Below are 19,847 nucleotides of genomic sequence, written 5' to 3'. Positions count from 1 at the left end.
GTGACACCCTCAAAGAACACGGCTAAATCAGTGAATTTGCTTTCTTCTTGATTCCATGTGTCACTTGCTATGATTTATAGAAAAAAATGTCATTTTATCATAGGACTTAGAATTTCAGAAGTGTGTGCTGTTCAATCTGGCATACGTGGAGACTTTATCAAGCTATAATGAAATGGCTATCAATGATGTGACCATGAAATTCGTTATTATTGTGTATGGCAGTGTGATCGATACTAAGACAGAGGTAGCATATCTTGCACCTTGCATTTTGCCTAAAACCTGTGAACAGGTAAGGACTGTTTTTTCTAAAGAGTCATTTGCTTTCCACGGTGCCCCATAAGTGACGTTAAAAGTCAATTGACCATCTTAAAAAGAAATTTAACCTGGAAAGACCCTGAAGTTCTTACCTCCCTTAACCAAACAGTCAAAGCATACTTAGGGCTTCCCATGTGCAGTTGTGAGGTTGGGCCCTACACAAGAGTGTGACAGAGGGGAACAGAGAGCTGGAAACTGCCTGCTCTCTGCTTGCCAAGCCATTTGCCCTGGCTTAGGCTTGTGCCTCCCAAAGGACAAGGAGGCATTTTTCTCTAGTTCACACCGAGGCAACAACACCATACACTAGTGTGGCTCTGAAGGGGTCTGCACTGGTTAGTAAGAAGAAAAGTTGAGTAGGGGCCACATCACTTTGTTTCCATGTGAGGGGCTGTGAGCATACCTTGATAGTGGGCCCTGGATATCACCATTCCATGCATCTGTAAGGGAGAAGAGAGTGTGAACACCAATGGTGTGATAGGAGGGGGTGACAGGAAGGAGTTCAGGAGTGGGGAGGACCAAGAAGAGCTGACCTGTCCTTAATCTGGTAGGACGTTTCTCCTCTTGAGGAGATCATCTGTTCATCTAGGAAATGAAAGGTTGTTAATTAAATGAAAATTTTATATCTTGGAAAAGTTGGTAAACCTCCCCCAAAGTGCATTTGTCCCTTTCGCAACATGATTAGTTTGTATCTCTCAGCAATTCAGAGGATGATGGCAATTTAAATGCTTTTCTAATAGAAAATGAAAATCGCTTTAGCTTTGAAGTGGGGGTGTGGGCGTGAGGCAGGGAACAGCAGGAGCTGTTTGGAATCAGGTGCACTTGGGTGTAAAGCCCGACCCCTGTGCCCACCAGTGTGTGAGCCATAGGCGAGCTGCCTTCTGACCCTCAGTTTCCTATTTGTGAGGTCAGGACAACAGCTGTGGCCATCTCCTAAGGTTCTTGTGAGGATTGAGGGAGACAGTACCTGGTATCTAGAAATGATAGCTATAATTGTTACTTGCATCCTACTTGCCTTCTGGGAGGGCAGATTTTGGAGAGCACATGGGGCAAAAGTTCTGAGAAAAGAAGACACTCCTGCTTTCTGGGAAGGCTGGGCCCTGAGCCCTTGGACATCCGTGTAGGGGTAAAAGTAATTGAGTGTGTGTTGGGGATTCCCTGCTTTTCCAAACTGGGAATTTCTGGTCTGGTTACAAGTAAGGTGTGGACAGTTCCTTCCTGATAACTATAAATATGCAAAATATTTATATCCTTCCTGATAACTATAAATATGCAAAATATAATTTTCTGGTCCAATCCTCCATGTTAGAGAGGATTTGAAACAAAAAAGAGAGCTTAGGGTTGAAGCCCAGTTCTGAGTTTTGGCTTCTCTTATATTCATGAAAAGGTTAGGAAGCGGCCAACTTAGAGATCAAAGGCTGCTCTTTTGACTAATTTCTTTTCTTCTTTAGGTTCGGGGAACTTCAGGTTTAAGCAAGCTGCTTATTATCGGAGCATCCAAACCTCCCCAAAATACTAATGACCCCAAAGCCATGGGTAAGGAGTAGCCCATTCATGATAGGAAAACCATGCAACATTCATTTAATTCTAAGAAAATGATTTGAGGGTATTGTGTGGATTTACCATGGACGCCATGTTACTTCTGGGAGGTCACCAGTCTGAGTCCTCCAGACACTGAGATCTAGTTAGCCTTTCTCTCTCCTGTCCCTTCCTTCACAGCTGTGCTGGTGTAGAGCAGCTTCTGTGTGGCACTCTGTTACAGGTCAGGTGGCCTGGAGTCCCACAGTGCTCGTGGGGGTAGAGCAGGAACGGGGCAGGCATAGACTTTCTCACAGTGTGCCCAGGTGTGGAGAGCTGGTGTGTTCCCAACACCAAGGGAATATGGAACCTGACTGAACCAGGCTCTTTGAATATTCCAGACCTGTCACAGCCACAACCCAGCTGTCTTGCTTGAGGTGCACTTCCATACTTACGAAGTAATTACAATCACTAAATGTGTATTAGTGCCCAGCTGCATGTATCATGGTGCTAAGCAACATTACTGAGAAGATGAGGTAGCAAGGCCTTGCTCTGCGGAAGATGCATTGAAATCTTTCATGCAGTGCTCGGTACCCCTGCTTTACCAATCCCAGGGGTTTCATTTCCCCACCTGCCCCAGCTTGGAAACAGGCATCTTTACTAGGCCACTCTAATTGGCACCATCCTGGTGTTTCCAACCCACGTGATCTCCCAGCTTAGATGTTATTCAATTCCTAATGAATTGTTAATTCAGGGGCGAGGGGCTTACATGATTACAAACTGTGTGCAGAAAGTGACATTTTATTATTATTTTCTATCTCATTTCTCATTTGCACGATTCTTATAAGATGCAACCCCACCGTGTGCTGGGAAGCCAAACCAGGGCTCTGCCCTTGTGAGGAGGAGAGACAGACATTCAATAAGTAACTCCACTTCTGCCCTCGAAGGAAATTCAACCTCAGCATTCTTGTAGCTTACTTTCTAGGCTCTGTTCTGGGTCACGTGTAGCACTTGATTTGGGGGAGCCCCCTCTGCTCCCAGGTCCCATGTCCAAGCTGGCTAACACCGAGAGAGTCACTACCCCAGCCCTCACAGTGTGTTCGGTTTGCCCCTCTGCACCTTCCACAGAACTCCTGGGACATGGGGGTCTATGGCAAGGTTTGGAGCTCAGGGCCTAGTGTCAGCCCCCTTGGGGCTCCGAGGGCTTTTGAGTCAGAGATCTCGGCACTGCCAGGAAGCAGGGTACAGGTCCTCGTCTGTTCCTGGGCCTGTAGGCCTCTCTCTTTCTTCAGGCTCTCTGCCACCGCTTTTAGACTGAGAGTAATATATCATGCTGTGTTTCCCAGTGAATCTGGGACGAGAGTCACACATGGTAGGTCAGTGCACTGGATTGGACCCACATGTATGTTTTCTTTTAAACATTTAAAATAAGCTGCAAAAGATGAACAACTAAAAATTTCACATTTAAAAAAAATCGAGATTTTGAGCTTTTCTTGAAAAACTCAGAAAGTCTGCTAACACATGGGCCTCATTCTTGTATGCAGCAACACTGAGAGCTGGGTGTGGGGGAAGGAGATGATGTGCAGTTTGCCACAGTCCACACCCCGCCCTCTTGTCTTAGGTACAGCCTGCTGCTCCCTCTTTTATGTGACCTCCCTGTTCTCATTTGAGTTTGTCAGCCCTTCCATTAGGTTCCGGGGACCCTAAGAGCAAATGCCCTTGAGGGAAGAAAGGGAAGAAAGTAAAGAGCCCATATGAAAGAGGGGAAGGGAGACCTACTAAGAGAAAGCAAACTGATATTTCAGAATATTCTTCTGCTACCTTTACTCTTAAATTCCTAATTAAGGTTTTTTTCTGTCTGATGCATGTATTTGGATCGGTCCAGTCAACACTGGTCTTCGAACGACCCACAGAAAATATGATTGGAAGAGAAAAAATGAGGTAATAAACGACGCATGGATTAGATTTTTTCTTACTGTGAATATTAAGCCACATATCTGAAATCAATTGTGAAGCCAAGTAGCAAAATGTAGGTGGTGAGGAAAGAGACTCACCTGAATTATTAAAATATTTTTTTGAATGTTTATTCATTTTTGAGAGAGAGAGACAGAGAGCAACGAGGGGAGGAGCAGAGAGTGAGGGAGACACAGAACCTGAAGCAGGCGCCAGGCTCTGAGCTGTCAGCACAGAGCCCAACGTGTGATCGTGACCTGAGCCGAAGTCGGATGCTTAACTGACTGAGCCACCCAGGCGCCCCTCACCTGAATTATTTAAAGATGAAAATGATAGAATGTTTCTGGAAGATGTGATTTTGCTCCAGGCCACCCCCACCCTCTGGCCCAGTTTCCCCACTGTGCACCTCCGTCCGTTGAGAGCTTAGTAGTAGGGATCTGTGGGTTAGGGATGGGGAGGGTCATGCCATGTACACAAACGAGACACAGCGTCTACATACCTGTGCCTCCCGGTGTGGAGTGTGTGTTCCCTGAGGATCTGTGGGTGCTGTGCCCGGGGGTACGTGCAGCCACAGGCTGATCCAGGGCCTCTTCCTAGAGTATCGGTTTTACTTGGTGCTCTTTTAAAGGGAGGAAGCTCACTTAACCATTAGATTCTTCAAAATGTTTTATATTAAAACAAACACGGAGTAGGATGACAAATTTGCATGAATTTTTAAGTTAAAATAGAAGACTTCAGGCCATTTTATTATGGAGAGTCACTTAGGTTTTGCCCTGACATCGTTTCCTACTCTCCTCAGCAGTCGGGGCTAATCTGGAAAATCTTGGAAAGTCCATGTCTGGAATGGGAAGGGCAGGGCTGGTCACATCAGGCCAGGACAGAGTGGAGGGAAGTGGGGAGTGGGGGACCTGCCTGTAGGCCTAGTTACCCAAAGAGTCTCTGTCAGGGCCCCTAACAGAGGTCATTTGGGCCCAAGCCCACTGCAGAGTAGAGGAGAAAGTGGCTCTGACGGGGCGACAGGGTGCTATGTGAATGCAAAGATGGGCCAGGGAGCAGTGAATGGTGCCAAGGATGGGCTGCAGGGGCCTTCAGCACCCTCTCTCTCTCAGTTGTCACCCCAAATACCCCAAGTCACCTCAAATAAATACATTTTCCAAGGGAAAATGGTATGCTGTGTAAGTGTAGCTTCAAGAGCAGACCCTTGGCCCTCCACATCCCCAACTTGGGAGTCATCCTAAGACCCTTTTAATAGAAATTCTGGGCCCGCACTGTCATTTATGACCATCAGAGTGGTGTGCGGTGTGTTTGTTGGGGGAAAGGAAGCTGCATTGACCAAATGTGTAATTAATGGTTCCTTTAAAGAGAGCAACGCGGGTCTGTTTAGGCAGCCTTCCTAGGTCATCCTCTCTTTCTCAAATGGACCTTATTTCACAAATGGGAAGCCTAATTGGGAGTCAAGTAATTGGCTTCATTGACTCCTTATTTTCACTGTTCATTTCCAGGCCCCATTATTTTAAAAAGTTTCTTATTGTAATTTGGGAAAAAAGTTTCCTGTTACCTGGGAATCCATTACAAAGCTACCCAGAATTCAACTCTCCTGACATTTCTCTTTTCCTGAAGGGCACCTCTGTTCAACTACTCTTAGTGAATTAATGTTAGTATCTCTTTCCAAGATGATGTTTGATTGTACAGAGATGCACATGAATTTACTCATAACTGATTTCTCAAACCCTTAATATGTAAGGTCTTTTAGAGGGAATATTAGATACTAAAATAGAACTTTTCAGTAAGTTTTCTTATTGCATATAATAGTTCATGTTTTTCCTGAAATGCTCACAGTCTAATATTTTACTTTTGACTTTCTTTTATAGTTGGAAATTGGACCCAATTTTAGAAAAGAATATTAATGGTGCTAATGTGCTATGTGGAGTCAGGTAAAAGACTGTGCTAATATCCTGGCTCAAGTGCTGAAGGACTACCTGGCAAGGAGGTTACATAGAAGTAGCTGAAGTGGCTAACTGCTGTATTTATTTCACACGCAACTGAACTGTTGGAAAAGCTCTAATTTTATGTAGTTGCGTTATACCTGAGATGTTCAAAATTCTTCATGATAAAAATATAATTCATGGCTTACCAAATGAAACCAAATAGCTAGAGCAATTTATGAGAGTACATGTTATCAGAAGCATTGTACTGACTGAAGCACACGACTTAAATAATTTGCCCTAACATTTTCCAGAGACAAGTTATTCCCTCCCTTTCCAATTTAGTGTATGTTGAAAATGGAACTATGTTCTTTAATCTTAGTTGCTGAAAGCAAAGTTTAGGAGAAGTTAATAGTCTTACATTGCATAATACTGTTTGATATCACTTTTCATTTTCTTTTTAAAAGTCAAATAAAGTTTAATTTTATGGTCTGATTGTTTATTACTTAGAATCCATTATCCCTTTTCATTTCAACAAGATTTTGAAAGGCTATTCAATTCTCTACTCTAGGGAAAACCCTAAGAGAAGTATGATAGAAGAAAGTGTAAGACAAAAAGTCAGGCCTAACTATTCATTAGAACCTTCTGGACATTAACAGGACGATATTTCAGCGTGGACTGTGGATCACTTAAGTGTCACCAAATACTGGGTGTGGCTGCACATACAGAAACCTGGCCACTGTATCTGAACCAAGAGGCTTCATTTTTCTTTTTTTTATTATAGTTGACCCACTATGGTTACATCAGTTTCAGGTGTACGACATAGACAAGTTTATATGTTATGCTGTGCTCACCACAAGCGTAGCTACCGTCAGTCACCACACACTATTCTAATACCATGGACAATATTCCCTATACTATACCTTTCATCCCTGTGGCTTAGTCTGTTAAGGACTTCATTTTTCTTATGGTAAACAAAATATCTAGAAATAGGCAGAAAGGGATGGGTGCAGGTGGTTGAGGAAGTTCTCACGGACGAGGCTGCTGCCTCTTCATCCTTGACCTGTGACTTATCCCCAGGGTGGCAATATGACATCGGTACCTCCAGGCATCCTATTTGCTTTCCAGCAGGGCAAGGAGTTTTCTTTACGAGGTTTTGCCTGAGTAAGGAATGGACTTCATCCCAGGCCGGCACTGTCCAGTGCCCAAACCTCTCACCTTAAGGCAAACCTGGCCTCCTGCATTGTCAGTCCATGGGGGTAGGCCCCTGGGCTCTGCACTGTCACACTCCTGTGTGATTTAGTGCATTTCTAAACTTGAGATACCCTAATCTGCTCTACAGACTTGCTTTGGAGGCTCATTAGCATGTTTGATGGAACTAAAGGGACAATACTTTGTCCCATACGCATCAGTTGGGATGTGTTTGGCCTAAACACAACTCAAAAAGCCTTAAGTCCTAAAGACATGTATGTATTATTTTATGGACTGTCAGTCAAAAGGTAGGATGGGCTCATGGTTGGTGGACTCCGTGAAGATGATGGTCAGACTTTTTTCTCTCCACTTTGCTATTGACCTTCACAGCCTCATTCTATGGGTCCCCGTGCCCAGGTTGTCAGATGGCTGCTAGCAAGAGTCAGTGCTTCATGTTTTGTATGAGACAAAAAGGAAAAAAAGTTTCCAACTGCTGTCAGGAGAAAGAATTCTTCTAGAAACTCCAACGATCCTACTTGTAGCTCATTCCCAAGATTGGAATCACATACCCATTTCTGAACCAGTTACTGCCAAGAAAAGTGTTAATGACCTTTTGTCCAATTAACACACCCTTTAAGCTAAAATTAAAGGATTTCCTCAATTTGCATTGTCCCAAAGGTGTGCAACCAAATGGGAGTAAACTACTACATGGTTTGTTGCACCCAGTTGGCATTTTGGCTTGGCCATTTATTTGGACACAGCCATTCTGTCTCCCTTCCCCTTTGCTGAGTATCTCAATGCAGATTCCTACACAGGGTGGAGGTTAGAGGTGAGATCAGACTTGCAGCAAGATCACACAGGAACCACAGGTTTACCTCTGAGAATCTTAGGTGACTGAGGCAGTCCCATGGACTTCTGCTTCTCTCACAATGGTCATATGTAAATTCACTTCCAACTAATAAATCTTGAATACATAATGCAACTTATTCTGTTCTCCCATGAAAACTGAGAGCAGCAACTCTTGATAGGGGAACTCTATTCTCCATGCCTTCTAGTGCATTAAAGATGTACTTAGATCACTTGGGCCCTGGAAATGCATATTTATTATGTCATATATTATATCTGGAAAAGAATACTTTCACAAAGTCTAATGGCTTCACGGTGACAGAACCAGAACTCCATTTGGGTATACTGGCCACCTTTTCTTTGAACCTTTTTGCAGCGTCTTTATATTGACATCATATATGTGGACAGAGTAGAGATGGCCAAACAAAACACCAGGGTTTAGGTGTCTGAGTGATAAGAAGCGCAACAGATTTATTGGGAGAAGAGTTGATGAATTTCATTTTGAATTTGCAGACCCAATGGCACATGTTCCATCTGTCAATAAAGATCAACACTCAGGCTTTGAATAACTGATTAATTGATTTAGACTTTGGACTGTCATGATGAAAGAAAGTTGAAGCCAGACTCCAAAAGACAAGGACAAGAGGCATCAAATAGCCAAGGGAAGAAAAGAGAGCAGCAAGGAATCTAACAGTTGGAAAGGTGACAGGAAATGGGGGACCCAAGGATTAGTTAGGAGATATCCTATAATAGGATCAGGTATTGGTTATTTTAAGGGCAAAGTATACTGTGACTCGAAGAGGTAAGAGCAAGACACACTTCTCTTGGGTCTTTCAGACCAGGACTCCTCAGGATATTGGGTAACTTGGAATTTTCACTACCTTCCCAACCTTCCTAGTGGCACTCAAATTTTGCATGTGGAGAATTCAAGGAAACTAAAGACTTAATGACTTTTCTACCACATGGCAACAGGCATCATTTTTTACATTATTCTACTCAATAAAAACATAGGGGGCTACATGCAAGGGACTATACCAGGTGTGGGACACTTCTTTCGAAACCCAGTCTAACATAGTCTAACAAAAGTCTGAGAGACCATAAGTTCAGAGAAGTTAGTATTCTTCCAGAAATGCAGATGTACATCCTCAAGATTCATATTCTTAAGCCTCGTAAATCCAATTAATGTAATGTTAGGAGAGCTCTTTACAGCAAGGGTCACAAACTTGAGGACCCAGGGAAGTAACAGGAAGGAGCAAAGTGGACTGAGAGATGTGGTGAAATCTACTTATTCGTCAGCTGCTCCTCCATTTCCATCATATGAAATTTCACGTATGTGCCTTTGGAGAAAAGTCCCGATGCCAATCCTGGCAAGCAAAGCTCTGACCTGTCAGGAGTCTAAACTGGTACTTCAAAACGTGACAACAGAATTCTCTGCTCCAGTTTTAACAAAGTATTTATTTGCTGATCCTCAAAAAGCAAAAATCAGAAAACAGCCCCACCCCCTCAACGCAAGAATAGTTCTTTAATAAAACATTTTCAATCGTTTCCTCCTTTTTTCCCAAGGCATGCTCTTGCTCGCGCCTATCAGTGTAGACCAGACGGACATATGGAAATACTCTGCGTGAAAGGCACACGGCTCTGTCGTATTGCTCACACCTCCTGGTACATCTCCCTGGCAGGCAGGCGAGTAGAGCCTCCCTTTTTTGAGAGAAATTTTTTGAAACATTTTCATTATAGCAAAATACTTAAAGATTCCTCCCCCACTCATCCCACTTCAGTTTTATCTACTGAAAAAGTACAGAACTGAAAAGTGTGTTGCCCCCGCTGTGATCAAAACCCTGAAGAGTGGAGAACATGGGCACTCCACAGGTTTTGGGGTTATACAGTCATTGTCTATAGAGGAATTTGAAAGTCAAGTTCTGGATTTGATTGGAACAGCTAAAAACCTGACAGTCATTCTATGATGGAGCAGAGCAGACTTTCTCCACCATCAACTGAGACTACCTTGTCAATCCCAAATCCTGTAGACACCCAAGACTTGAATCTCACATACAGACTATATTTCAGAGACGGTCAGCAGAGAGTGCTACGGTACAGGAACAGAACAGAATGCTGGTGAAGGCACAGAGGAAAGGATCCCAAAAAATTTTTAGTGCCATTTTCGTTTAATAAGCCAGTAGTATAGCAACCTAAAGACCTTGGCTGTGATCACACCAGGATGTTGGGATGGAGCAGGTGCCGGAGAACATGATTGGCAGCCGGCGTCCTGTGGCTCACTGTGTTAACCACCTCCTTATGGCTGGGGTGTGTAACGGAGGTACTTCTTGCCAGACGGGAGCTCTTTGGTGAAGACTCCTTTAGGGAAAATTTTTTTGGCTTCATCTTCGGGGATGGTTGGAAGCACCATCACGCTATCTCCATCCTATTGAAAGACATTGAGAATGGTGAAATTCACTCTTACAGTGAAGCCTGAAGGCAAGAATTTGCTTCAGGAAAGTAGCCACAGGTGCTCATGAGAATAACCCAGTACTGGTTACTATCTCCCCTCTGAGGAATTTTGTTTTCACGGATTGATCTTCGACACTTTTCTGAGAGAACAATTCCCCCATCTTAATAAGAAAAGGTTTTGTTTTAAACCCAGTGACAGCTCAGCACCACACTTTAAACTTTCAAGTCTAAGTCCTTACCACTGCCCTGTGTGAATGAATCCTGTCTGCTCTCTCATCCCTGACTCCTGCCCCACCTCCGGCTCCTGCTCTTCCAGACACGCTGGCTTTCCTTCCCTCATAAATATGCAGGACTTGGTCCCTTGCTTTCTTCACATCTTTCCCAAAGGTCCCTTNTCTGCTTTGATTATTCTCAGTCATACTTATTGCCACCTAACAACAGTAAACTTGCTTACTGTTTGTCCCCACCCATTGGAATGTAAGCTCTCTGAGGGCAGGGACTTCTGTTTACATTAATATTTATACTGTTCACCGCTGCTGTAGCCCAGTGCCCACTGCCTCAGCTCAATAAACACATGTTCAACGGACAGATACAGAATTAAAATGATTTGCCTGTCAGGAAAAACAAATCACCTGGGATTCAGGCTGACCATATTTTAAAAAGGTAGCAATGATAAGATACCCTTGTGATATTATCCCTGTCTGAGAATTCTATGTGGGGTTTGAAAGACTAAATGAAGCTTAAGAGAAGTGAAATGCTCCAGACAACAATATACCAAATAGTTTTACCATGACATACCATGACTTCAGTGGCCAATCTAATTTTTGCTATAAATATTTTGCCATCATTTTGCTAGTTTTGGGAAAGGTTAAAGTCTTTTTTTTTTTTTTAAATATTTTACTAAGAAACTTTTCTAGGGCACCTGGGTGGCTCAGTTGGTTAAGTGTCCAACTCTTGGTTTCAGCCCAGGTCATGATCTCACGGTTTGTGAGTCTGAGCCCCACATCAGGCTCCACGCTGAGGGATTTTCTGTCTCTCTGCCTCTCCTCTCCCTGCCTCGTGCGCTTTCTCAAAATAAATAAATGAATTAAAAAAAAAAAAAGGAATCATTCTGACCAATTAATTTGATCAAGTGATCTGAAAGTCAGAAACCAATATGGGGAGTTTGTATTTTATATAAAAATACAAAAAAGACCTTGACAGTGGCCTCACAGTAAATCTGAAATCCACCATAAGAAAAAGTCCTGCCAGTGTGTGCACAAGCCGGAAAAAGAGCCCCTGAAGACAGCCATTTAGAGATCAGCCCCTTAGGCCTTGCCAGTGAGCTCGCATCTGCCCGTCATATCTTTACCTTCCAATCAACGGGGGTGGCAACCCTCTTTTCCGCTGTCAGCTGGAGAGAGGTAATTACCCTGAGAATCTCATCAAAGTTCCTGCCAGTGGTTGCTGGGTAGAGGATAGACAGCTTCAGTTTCTTATCAGGACCAAAAATAAATACCTGCAAAGCACACAGATGCATAAATAGGAAGAATTCTTTTAAGTGTTTTTGATAGTAAAGCCTCTTTGAAAGCTCTTTAATTATTAGAAATGTTCAAGGGTGTAGAAAAAAACAACCCCTCCCGCCCTCGCTCCCACCTTCAGCAAACATCTAGAAGGTACAGACGGTTAATCTGGGTGGCTTCAGTGTAGATTATTTTCTTCTTCAGGTGATTTTTCTACACTTAGAAGGATTTCTATTTGGTTCTGGGTGTCTCAGTAAGAAAACCTGATATACAAATTAAATCCAAAAAAGGCTTCAGGAAGGTACTATGTTAACTAGGGATGATTATCTTAAAAATATACTAATGGGGGTAGGGGACGCCTGGGTGGCTCAGTTGGTTAAGCATCTGACTTCGGCTCAGGTCATGATCTTGCAGCTCCTGAGTTCAAGCCCCATGTCGGGCTCTGTGCTGACAGCTCAGAGCCTGGAGCCTGCCTCAGATTCTGTGTCTCCCCCTCTCTCTGCCCCTCCCCTGCTTGCATTTCATCTCTCTCTCTCAAAAATGAATAAACATTTAAGAAATTAAAAAGTATATATACTAATGGGAGTTGATACTGGTCTTCAAATAGTTGTATACTTTTGCAGATGAGGGATTAAGTTTATTCTCTAATAGGTAAGGACAGATAGGAATTCCAAACCAGGGCTGCCTTATGAAGCAGGGTATGGTCCACTACTTTAAAGAGAGGGCTGTTAGGAGAGCTGGAAAAAAGATTCCTCAATTGTAGATGATATCTTATGATAACTAATTGTACTTATGACAATGTACATTTCCAAAAGTTACAAATTTAGCTGAAAACTTTACTTTGCTTTAGCAGTATGGATGATCAGTGAGATTGCCACTAATTATTTCTTAACTGGAGATACTCCACTACGTCCTTGAGTTAGTGTAAGCATTCAACTGTACACGGAGCCTGGCCAGTCATGGGGACTACGTAATGGATTTCTACAACTCACCACACGAGCTGTCACAGGCATGCCCTTTTCGTCCTTCTCTGCTGGGTCCAGCATACCTAACAGGATGGCAAGGTCCCGATTCTTATCGTCAATGATGGGGAAAGGTAATTTCTCTGTGGGCTCTTGACCGTTGTAAGCATTGATATCCTGAAATGGAGGTGAAAGGGAAAAAAAAATCTAAACCAGGTACATTCTCTGAATTCAATCAGTTAACATCTTGCAAGACAGGGAAGAGGATCACAATCATAATTTTCTCTAAGCAATTCTACTAAGAAAAATGAATGAATGAACACTCCTCATCCCAATCATTCATTGACGAAATAACAGTACGGTATGGTACTTAGGTTATAACCACAGACCCTTTTCATGCCTACGTCTCTTAAAATTTGGCATGAGTTTACTGCCCTCAGAAAGCAGCAAGAAATGCTTTAAAAGACTAATATTGTAGACTTAGATCCCAATCTAAAGTACCTCTGGGTACCCAACAAGCAAATACCATCAGAAATAATGTGTTCATTAAGTCCATCAAACCAAAAGTAATGCCATGTGCAAAGATAATTCTACATATCTGGTCCCTGCCTGCTAAGAACCCCGACCCAGACATTAAGCTACTGTAAGGCAGATATTAAGAAATGGAAAAAAAAAAATCCTAAAACTTGAGGCAAATCCAAGAATGGAGAGTTGAATATATACTTTAAGGACAAGTCAAAGGTAAATTTACATTAGAGTGAAATCCACATAGAAAACCAAGCATTTTAGGTCTAAAGTGAAAGACAATTACTTTCCTCCTTAATCTACTCTCTTCCCCTAGTAAACTTCACTCATTTACTCATTCATTCCTACTTTTCCTATCCCTAGAAGCCTTTGAAAAAGAAAATCTAGCTCCCTTATTTGATCGAGCTCTGATGATAGCACTTCATGTGGGGTAAGCACGATTGCAAGTGCATGTGGATGAGTGAGGTGTGGCTCCTGCCTTCAAAGAAACTTCTACTTTGGCTAAGATGATTCCCATGTGATGTAGCAGCAAATGCAAGACTCTAATATTTAAATGGCAGACTGTAAATGCTGACATATACTTCTGTCCCCATTGATAGATAGGTCTCCTGAGTTAGAAAAGACTTCAGGAGAGATTCTACCTGGGGCCTTGAAGGATGGATAAGATTTTTCACGGGGAAGAGGAGCAATATTAATGAGACATGCAGGCAGGTGAGAAGACAGTGAGTAACTTAGCTGGGTAGAGCTTTAGGAAGTAGCAGGAGAGAGGATTTAAAGTTGGAATAAGGTCTGTTTCTTATGTGGAGCCTTAAAAGTAACACAGAGGTTGAGGTCATGGCCGATGCAGAGCCTCTGTCAATTTCTCAGCAGAGATCCAACAGGACAGGAGTGCTATCGGTGAACTCTGAAATGGGTAACATTTTGACATGTTCCTTAATTTTATTAACTTCCTTTCAGTTGTCACTGGTTTCCTAGGGAGTCATCACAACTAAATAATAACCAAAAGGGCTTTGTGCTAGAGGCACCCTGAAATTTCCTATGTAACCAGCTGAGTGTCAAAGTTCGGTCACTGCTTCTGATAGGTGGGACTTGTTTCCTTTTCAATGCTCTCACAATTCTGAAAATTCGAAGGCAGAGGCTCACAAGCTAAAATGAGCCCGGGCATGCTCCTACTTTAAAAGGTGTTATACAAAAGGCGGTCAACTCTTCCTTCAGTGACTTCTAGCTTCAATGACTGCTGTGCAGCACTAATGGTCAACACTATCCCTCACCTGATGGGCATTACGTTATATCCACGAACATCAAAGAACCACATGCTTTCGCTTTATTCTATCCTAAATGAGACTAACTCTACTCTCTCTCATGGAGCATCAATGACAGCATCAGTGTGAGGTTCCAATTGCACTGCCATCATTTCCTAGTCAGACAGTCTTGAGCAAGTCCCTCCAACTCTGTGGGAGGAAAAGTATTCTCAGTGGCAAACACAAGAGCACAAACCACACACTTCCCATAAAGGGCTGCTCTCTGTCTGTGAGAACACGGCAGAAATGCAGTTACCATTTGCAGCCAAAGGTAAGGGATAAAAAAAATTCCACTGTTAAGAAAGAGAAATACCCTTCTCTTTTCTCCTGTATATGATGCTTCTAATCTCAGACACTTGGAATTAACTAGCAGGAAATGGTGAAGGGCTGCAGCCCCAGGTGGCCAGCTCACAAGTCAGTACCACATCTTTCATTCAGCTGCATACCAAGAGCCTGACATAGTGCCTAGTACATTGTAAGCGTCCCTTTAGAGCTTAACTATCATCACTTTTTGGTGGCATATCGTAGCGAAGTCATCAAAATGTCCTCAAGTTTTCAAGTTTAGACCAACACATTTATTATCCAAGTAAGTCCTTTGTTGAAAGTAGACGATTCCTTCAGTTCATGCATTCAACACATAGGGACTGACTGCCTGGGATACTGAGTGCCAAGCACTGTTTGGCAGTGCACAAAACAGGAATCTGCCCTGTTGAGCCTAATGGCTGTGGACAAATGAACAAACGAAACTAGCAACGTGCAGGGCGTTACATTTTAGATGGTGACAAGCACTAAAGAGAAAATCAGAGAGGGATAAGGAACATGGAGGGGAGTAATGATTTTAGTTAAGGAGGCCACGGAAGAAGGCCTAAGACCTGAAAGAGGGAAGGGCAAGCCACAAAGATCTCTGGGGAAAGTCTTCCAGATAGGATTCTGCATCATTTTAAAGATGGAGCATACAAGTTTACTGAGGAACCAGTCGTGGATATGGAAAAAACAGAGGAATTCAGTATCATGCCTGTATTTTTGGCTACTATGAAAACACAGAGTCCATGAGCTAAGATGAGTAAGATCTCGGATTGAGAAAAGGAAGCCAGTGTTAGACATACTAGGTGTGAGATGACAGGGCATCCCAGAGGAGATGGGAGCTGGTGGTGGCTGTATCAGTCTGGGAACCAGCAGCATCTGGCCCAGAGATGGAAATTTGGGGATCATGGCATTTGGATGTGAGTGGATGAGCTCACCAAGGGGAAGGGAATATATAAAAGAAAAGGTGTACAATAAATGAATTCAGGGCAACTTTAGCATAAATAGGAGCTGGGGGATGAGTAAGCTCACTCTGACCATAAGCAGGAACCGCTTGAGATGTGGTGAGGAAAATGTTCCAGGGCATACAATGATCAGTGGGTTAAAGGCCATGAGTGGTCCAGGAAAGATGAGGGCTAAGAACCGAGCATTGCATTTAGCAAGGTAGAGATCATTGTACAGTTTAGGTCAGATTTCAAATAATAAATGAAGTCTGAATTTGACGTTACTTGTACCTTTACCTCAAAAAAAACCCAAGCTACTCCACATAATTTATACCTTGATCTATAACCTCAAAGCACATGCCAATTGGTACTATACCTTGCTCCAGGCAAGATGGTCTTCAACACTGTCCACTGAGAGGGCAATCATCTTCACGTTCTTCTTGGCAAATTCTGGTGCCAGCTTTGCGGCTCTGCCGAGCTCTGTGGTACACACAGGGGTGAAATCTCGAGGGTGGGAGAAGAGAATGCCCCATCTGAGATGAAGGAAAAGAAAGCCAGAGTTTATGGGAGGGATTATCACCATCATGTAGAATGAGAAATCACAAATCCTAGGTCAAAAATGAATTCCTTTTTAAAATATGGGGCGCCTGGGTGGCTCAGCTGGTTAAGTGTCTGACTTAGGCTCAGGTTATGATCTCACTGGTCACGAGTCCAAGCCTGCTTCAGATTCTGGGTCTCCCTCTCTGTCCGTCTCCCACTCACGCTCTGTCTCTGTCTCTCAAAAATGAATAAATGTTAAAAAAATAAATAAAAATTTAAAAATGCTTATGAGGACAATTACTTTTAAATTTTTGTCGAGGAATGCTTTTCAATCTTCTTACTTCAAGAAAAGCCTATGTTGAAAGCCTGATTCAACCAAACATGAAATTCCACATGATAAATGTCTTAAAAGACTGTAATTTAAGGGTGTTGCCTCCTTAAATAACTATAGGGCCACCCTGACTCTATTTTCAGCTCATGAAATCTGTGGACTCAAACCAACAAGTTTATTGAAATAACTTTTTTCCCCCTTCTTACCCACTTCTACTTTTTTCTAGGCTACAATAATGGATGTCCCAATATGCCCCAATCCAAACAAATGCCTGACTGCAATAATAAACAGGTTACATAATCTCAAATAAATAAGCTTCTATCCTCTTTTTATATGTAAAATTAAAGTTGACACTTAGCTTCTTTGTGGTGAATGGATATAAAAACTTTTGTAAATCCACCGAGCCTGCCAAGCAGGACACGCAATCTCTGCACCCTGATGAAGCTACTGCACTCTAAGGGCTTTACTTGTTTCTTCCTTTGTAGTTTCTTAAAAAATAAATTTTTTTTTTAAATATTTACTTTTGAGAGAGAGACAGATCGTGAATAGGGGAGGAGCAGAGAGAGATGGTAACAAGGAATCTGAAACAGGCTCCAGGCTCTGATCTGTCAGCACAGAGCCCAATGCGGGGCTCAAACTCATGGAACTGTGAGATCATGACCTGAGTTGAAGTCAGATGCTTAACCGACTGAGCCACCCAGATGCCCCTTCCTTTGCTGTTTCTTTTCCCTTGTGCTTTTCACCACAGAGGCAAGAAACCTGGCCACCTACAACATAGATTTTGACAAACACAAATATCTAAATCATCATTACCTAGGATGAAACTTTGTACAGATTTTTAAGCACATTTCCAGCTAAAAGTCACAAGGACTTTGGGAATAACCATTTCCTTCTCCTCGGCAACAGAACCTACTCTTCTGACTGAAAAGGAAAATTTAACACTGGGTTGTCCACACCCTGTGGACTTACGTTAAACCAGGATCCTAAACTAATAAAAAACTCTGCCCCGCCTAGATGCCAAGCTTGACCTCTCAGTTTGCCAAGTTTCCTGAGGCACGAAGAACAAAGCAGAGAAACAAGGGTATCTCCCTCCCACCTACATCTGCCACTAAACTCTCCAGTCTTCAGGAAAGGAAAAGCCTTCCTACAGCAAGGCTGGAGGGCCCTACGGCAAGACTGGGAAGAGAGAGGTAATATTTTGAAGATTCTGGAAGTTTGTGGCATGTTTACCTTGTTATAAAGAGGAACATACATTTTGTGAAATAAATAATCTAGGTATGGGTAAAATCTAGGGCTTTGATTCCATGGAAAAGGATCTGTTTAAGGGTCAGATGAGACTTAAGAGAAAGTTTCCAAGAGCTGAGAAAAAAAAAAGTAGGGCCTTTCTTCCTGAGTTGTTAAAGGGTTGACGAATTAGAAGTGTCAGACATGCTCTTTCCACTGGGCATCAGAAAGGTTTTGCTGAATCATGCTTAAGGAACTCAGTTTAAGCCGCTTCTCATCCTGTCCCTGTCAGAGGCCAAACTCCAGTGTGCGACATGGCTAGGAATGGGATGGGTCTGCGAATGTCTTACTATGGCCTGCATTCCCCTAACCCTAAATGTGTGTGCTCTTAAGAGTCGTTCAATTACACTATCCCATTTCCTTCCTTCCTCATTTTCAAAAGACAAAAGGATTCCTCCTTTAAGAGAAGGGTCCCCACTCACTAACCCCCAGAAAACAACAGGAAAACCAGTTTTGTTTGGTGAAGGTGCACTGTAAAGAAGCTGCTTCTAACTCATACATAATGAAACAGAGCTAAAGCTCGTTAAACTCACCAAATGGAGCACCCAAACCCCTTAGTTGTTGCTAACTGTCAGGGGTAAGGCAGATACCTGTAATGCTTGAAATTATTTTTTTCTCTCTCCAAAAAACACCTGGATCAAAAGCTGACCTCCAAACTAAGATCACACACAGAATGGAGTTGGAAAAAACCGTATTAGGCAAGATCCGTGTATTGTAATTATATAAAGAGATCAAACTTTTCAGGGTAGGGGAGGGAACACAATCCATGCCTGACCTGAGGCAGACTTGTTATGTTACTTGTTTATAGATGCAGATTATTTTTCTTTTCCTACTGGTGGCTCCCTGAGAAGACACCACTTTTAATGAAATTGAGATAGATTCAGGGCAACTAAACAACAGCAAGAAACCCAAAAAAGTAGGTTAGCTTAAATAGTGACAGCATTTATAATGATTGCTATAATAAATATGTTTTATGTCAATATTTATCTTTATACAATCTAAGAGTTCTGATAGGATTTTATTCTATGGGGATGAGGGCTGTAGACAGGAATGGAGAGGAACATACTCTAAAAATCCCATGGACTTTTAGAGAAACACTAATACCTAGAGTATGAAATTGGGCACAGTCTGTATTTCTGAGGTCTCTCCCTGCCCTTAAGGATCCAGATGTTCCATTTCTCATCTTTTTTCTAGCCTAGTCCTTTCACAAAGTTTAACATTTCCCTTCCATTGGTGGCTGGAAAATAGACTTAAGAGATTGTAAGGGGTTGTGCAGGCCTAAGATGTTAAGAATCCCCCCCAGGTTCTCTGCATAGCCCTGTTCAGTCACTGATGAATTTCATGAACTTCCCTGTCCCGGTCTATACACACATGTATCTGGACACTGTAAATAAAAAGGACGCAACTCATAGAGGAACTGTTAAGCCTTAGAACACCACAGTGCAGGAAGAACGAACAAAAAGCCAGGAAGAAACTCATAAATGCAGAGAACTGGTGGCTGCCACAGGAGGTGGGGGGATGGGTGAAATAGATGAAGGGGATTAAGAGGTACAAACTGCAGTTACAAAATAAATACGTCGTGAGGATGAAAAGCACAGTATGGGGAACAGTCAATAATATTATAATGCATGGTGGCAGACGGTGCCTACTTACTGTGATGGGCACTGAGTAATGTATAGAATTGTCTAATCACTCTGTTGTACACCTGAAACTAATATAACATTGTGTGTCAACTATACCTAATAATAATAATAATTAAAAGGGAAAACCAGTGTGGTGGGGCCTAACTAGAACTCCAGAAGCATAATATAATGACATGTATCTGGTATGTTTCGGATTAAAACCAAGCAACTTAAAAGCTTGCTGATTCAGGGGCTGTAAAACGTAAAACCTGGGCAACACCAATTTACTCCTAGTGAGAATGGTCGGACTGCCAGGCCAGATCTGGCTATCACCGGCAAG

At 42.6% G+C, this 19,847-nt stretch overlaps 2 protein-coding genes across 2 annotated transcripts in view; one reads left to right on the top strand and one right to left on the bottom strand.

The window, feature by feature from the left end:
- The window catches only part of SLC9C2 (solute carrier family 9 member C2 (putative)), an 82,392-nt gene extending 76,223 nt beyond the window's left edge, over positions 1-6,169 (top strand). The window contains exons 24-27 of the mRNA XM_077756016.1: positions 104-289; positions 1,764-1,848; positions 3,716-3,771; positions 5,655-6,169. Of these exons, the coding sequence (XP_077612142.1) occupies positions 104-289; positions 1,764-1,848; positions 3,716-3,771; positions 5,655-5,690 (363 nt within the window). The 3' untranslated portion in view covers positions 5,691-6,169. The remainder of the gene's footprint in view (positions 1-103; positions 290-1,763; positions 1,849-3,715; positions 3,772-5,654) is intronic.
- A 3,011-nt stretch (positions 6,170-9,180) lies between these two features.
- PRDX6 (peroxiredoxin 6) overlaps positions 9,181-19,847 on the bottom strand; it is an 11,730-nt gene continuing 1,063 nt past the window's right edge. Inside the window, exons 2-5 of the mRNA XM_077756015.1 lie at positions 16,107-16,263; positions 12,688-12,834; positions 11,545-11,691; positions 9,181-10,167 (exon numbers count right to left, since the gene is read on the bottom strand). Coding sequence (XP_077612141.1) covers positions 10,039-10,167; positions 11,545-11,691; positions 12,688-12,834; positions 16,107-16,263 — 580 coding nt within the window. The 3' untranslated portion in view covers positions 9,181-10,038. The remainder of the gene's footprint in view (positions 10,168-11,544; positions 11,692-12,687; positions 12,835-16,106; positions 16,264-19,847) is intronic.

The sequence above is a fragment of the Crocuta crocuta genome, unplaced genomic scaffold, assembly GCF_008692635.1.
Source record: "Crocuta crocuta isolate KB4526 unplaced genomic scaffold, BGI_CrCroc_1.0 scaffold122, whole genome shotgun sequence".
In the NCBI taxonomy this organism is placed as follows: domain Eukaryota; kingdom Metazoa; phylum Chordata; class Mammalia; order Carnivora; family Hyaenidae; genus Crocuta; species Crocuta crocuta.
This window is presented reverse-complemented; position numbering and strand designations above follow the sequence as displayed.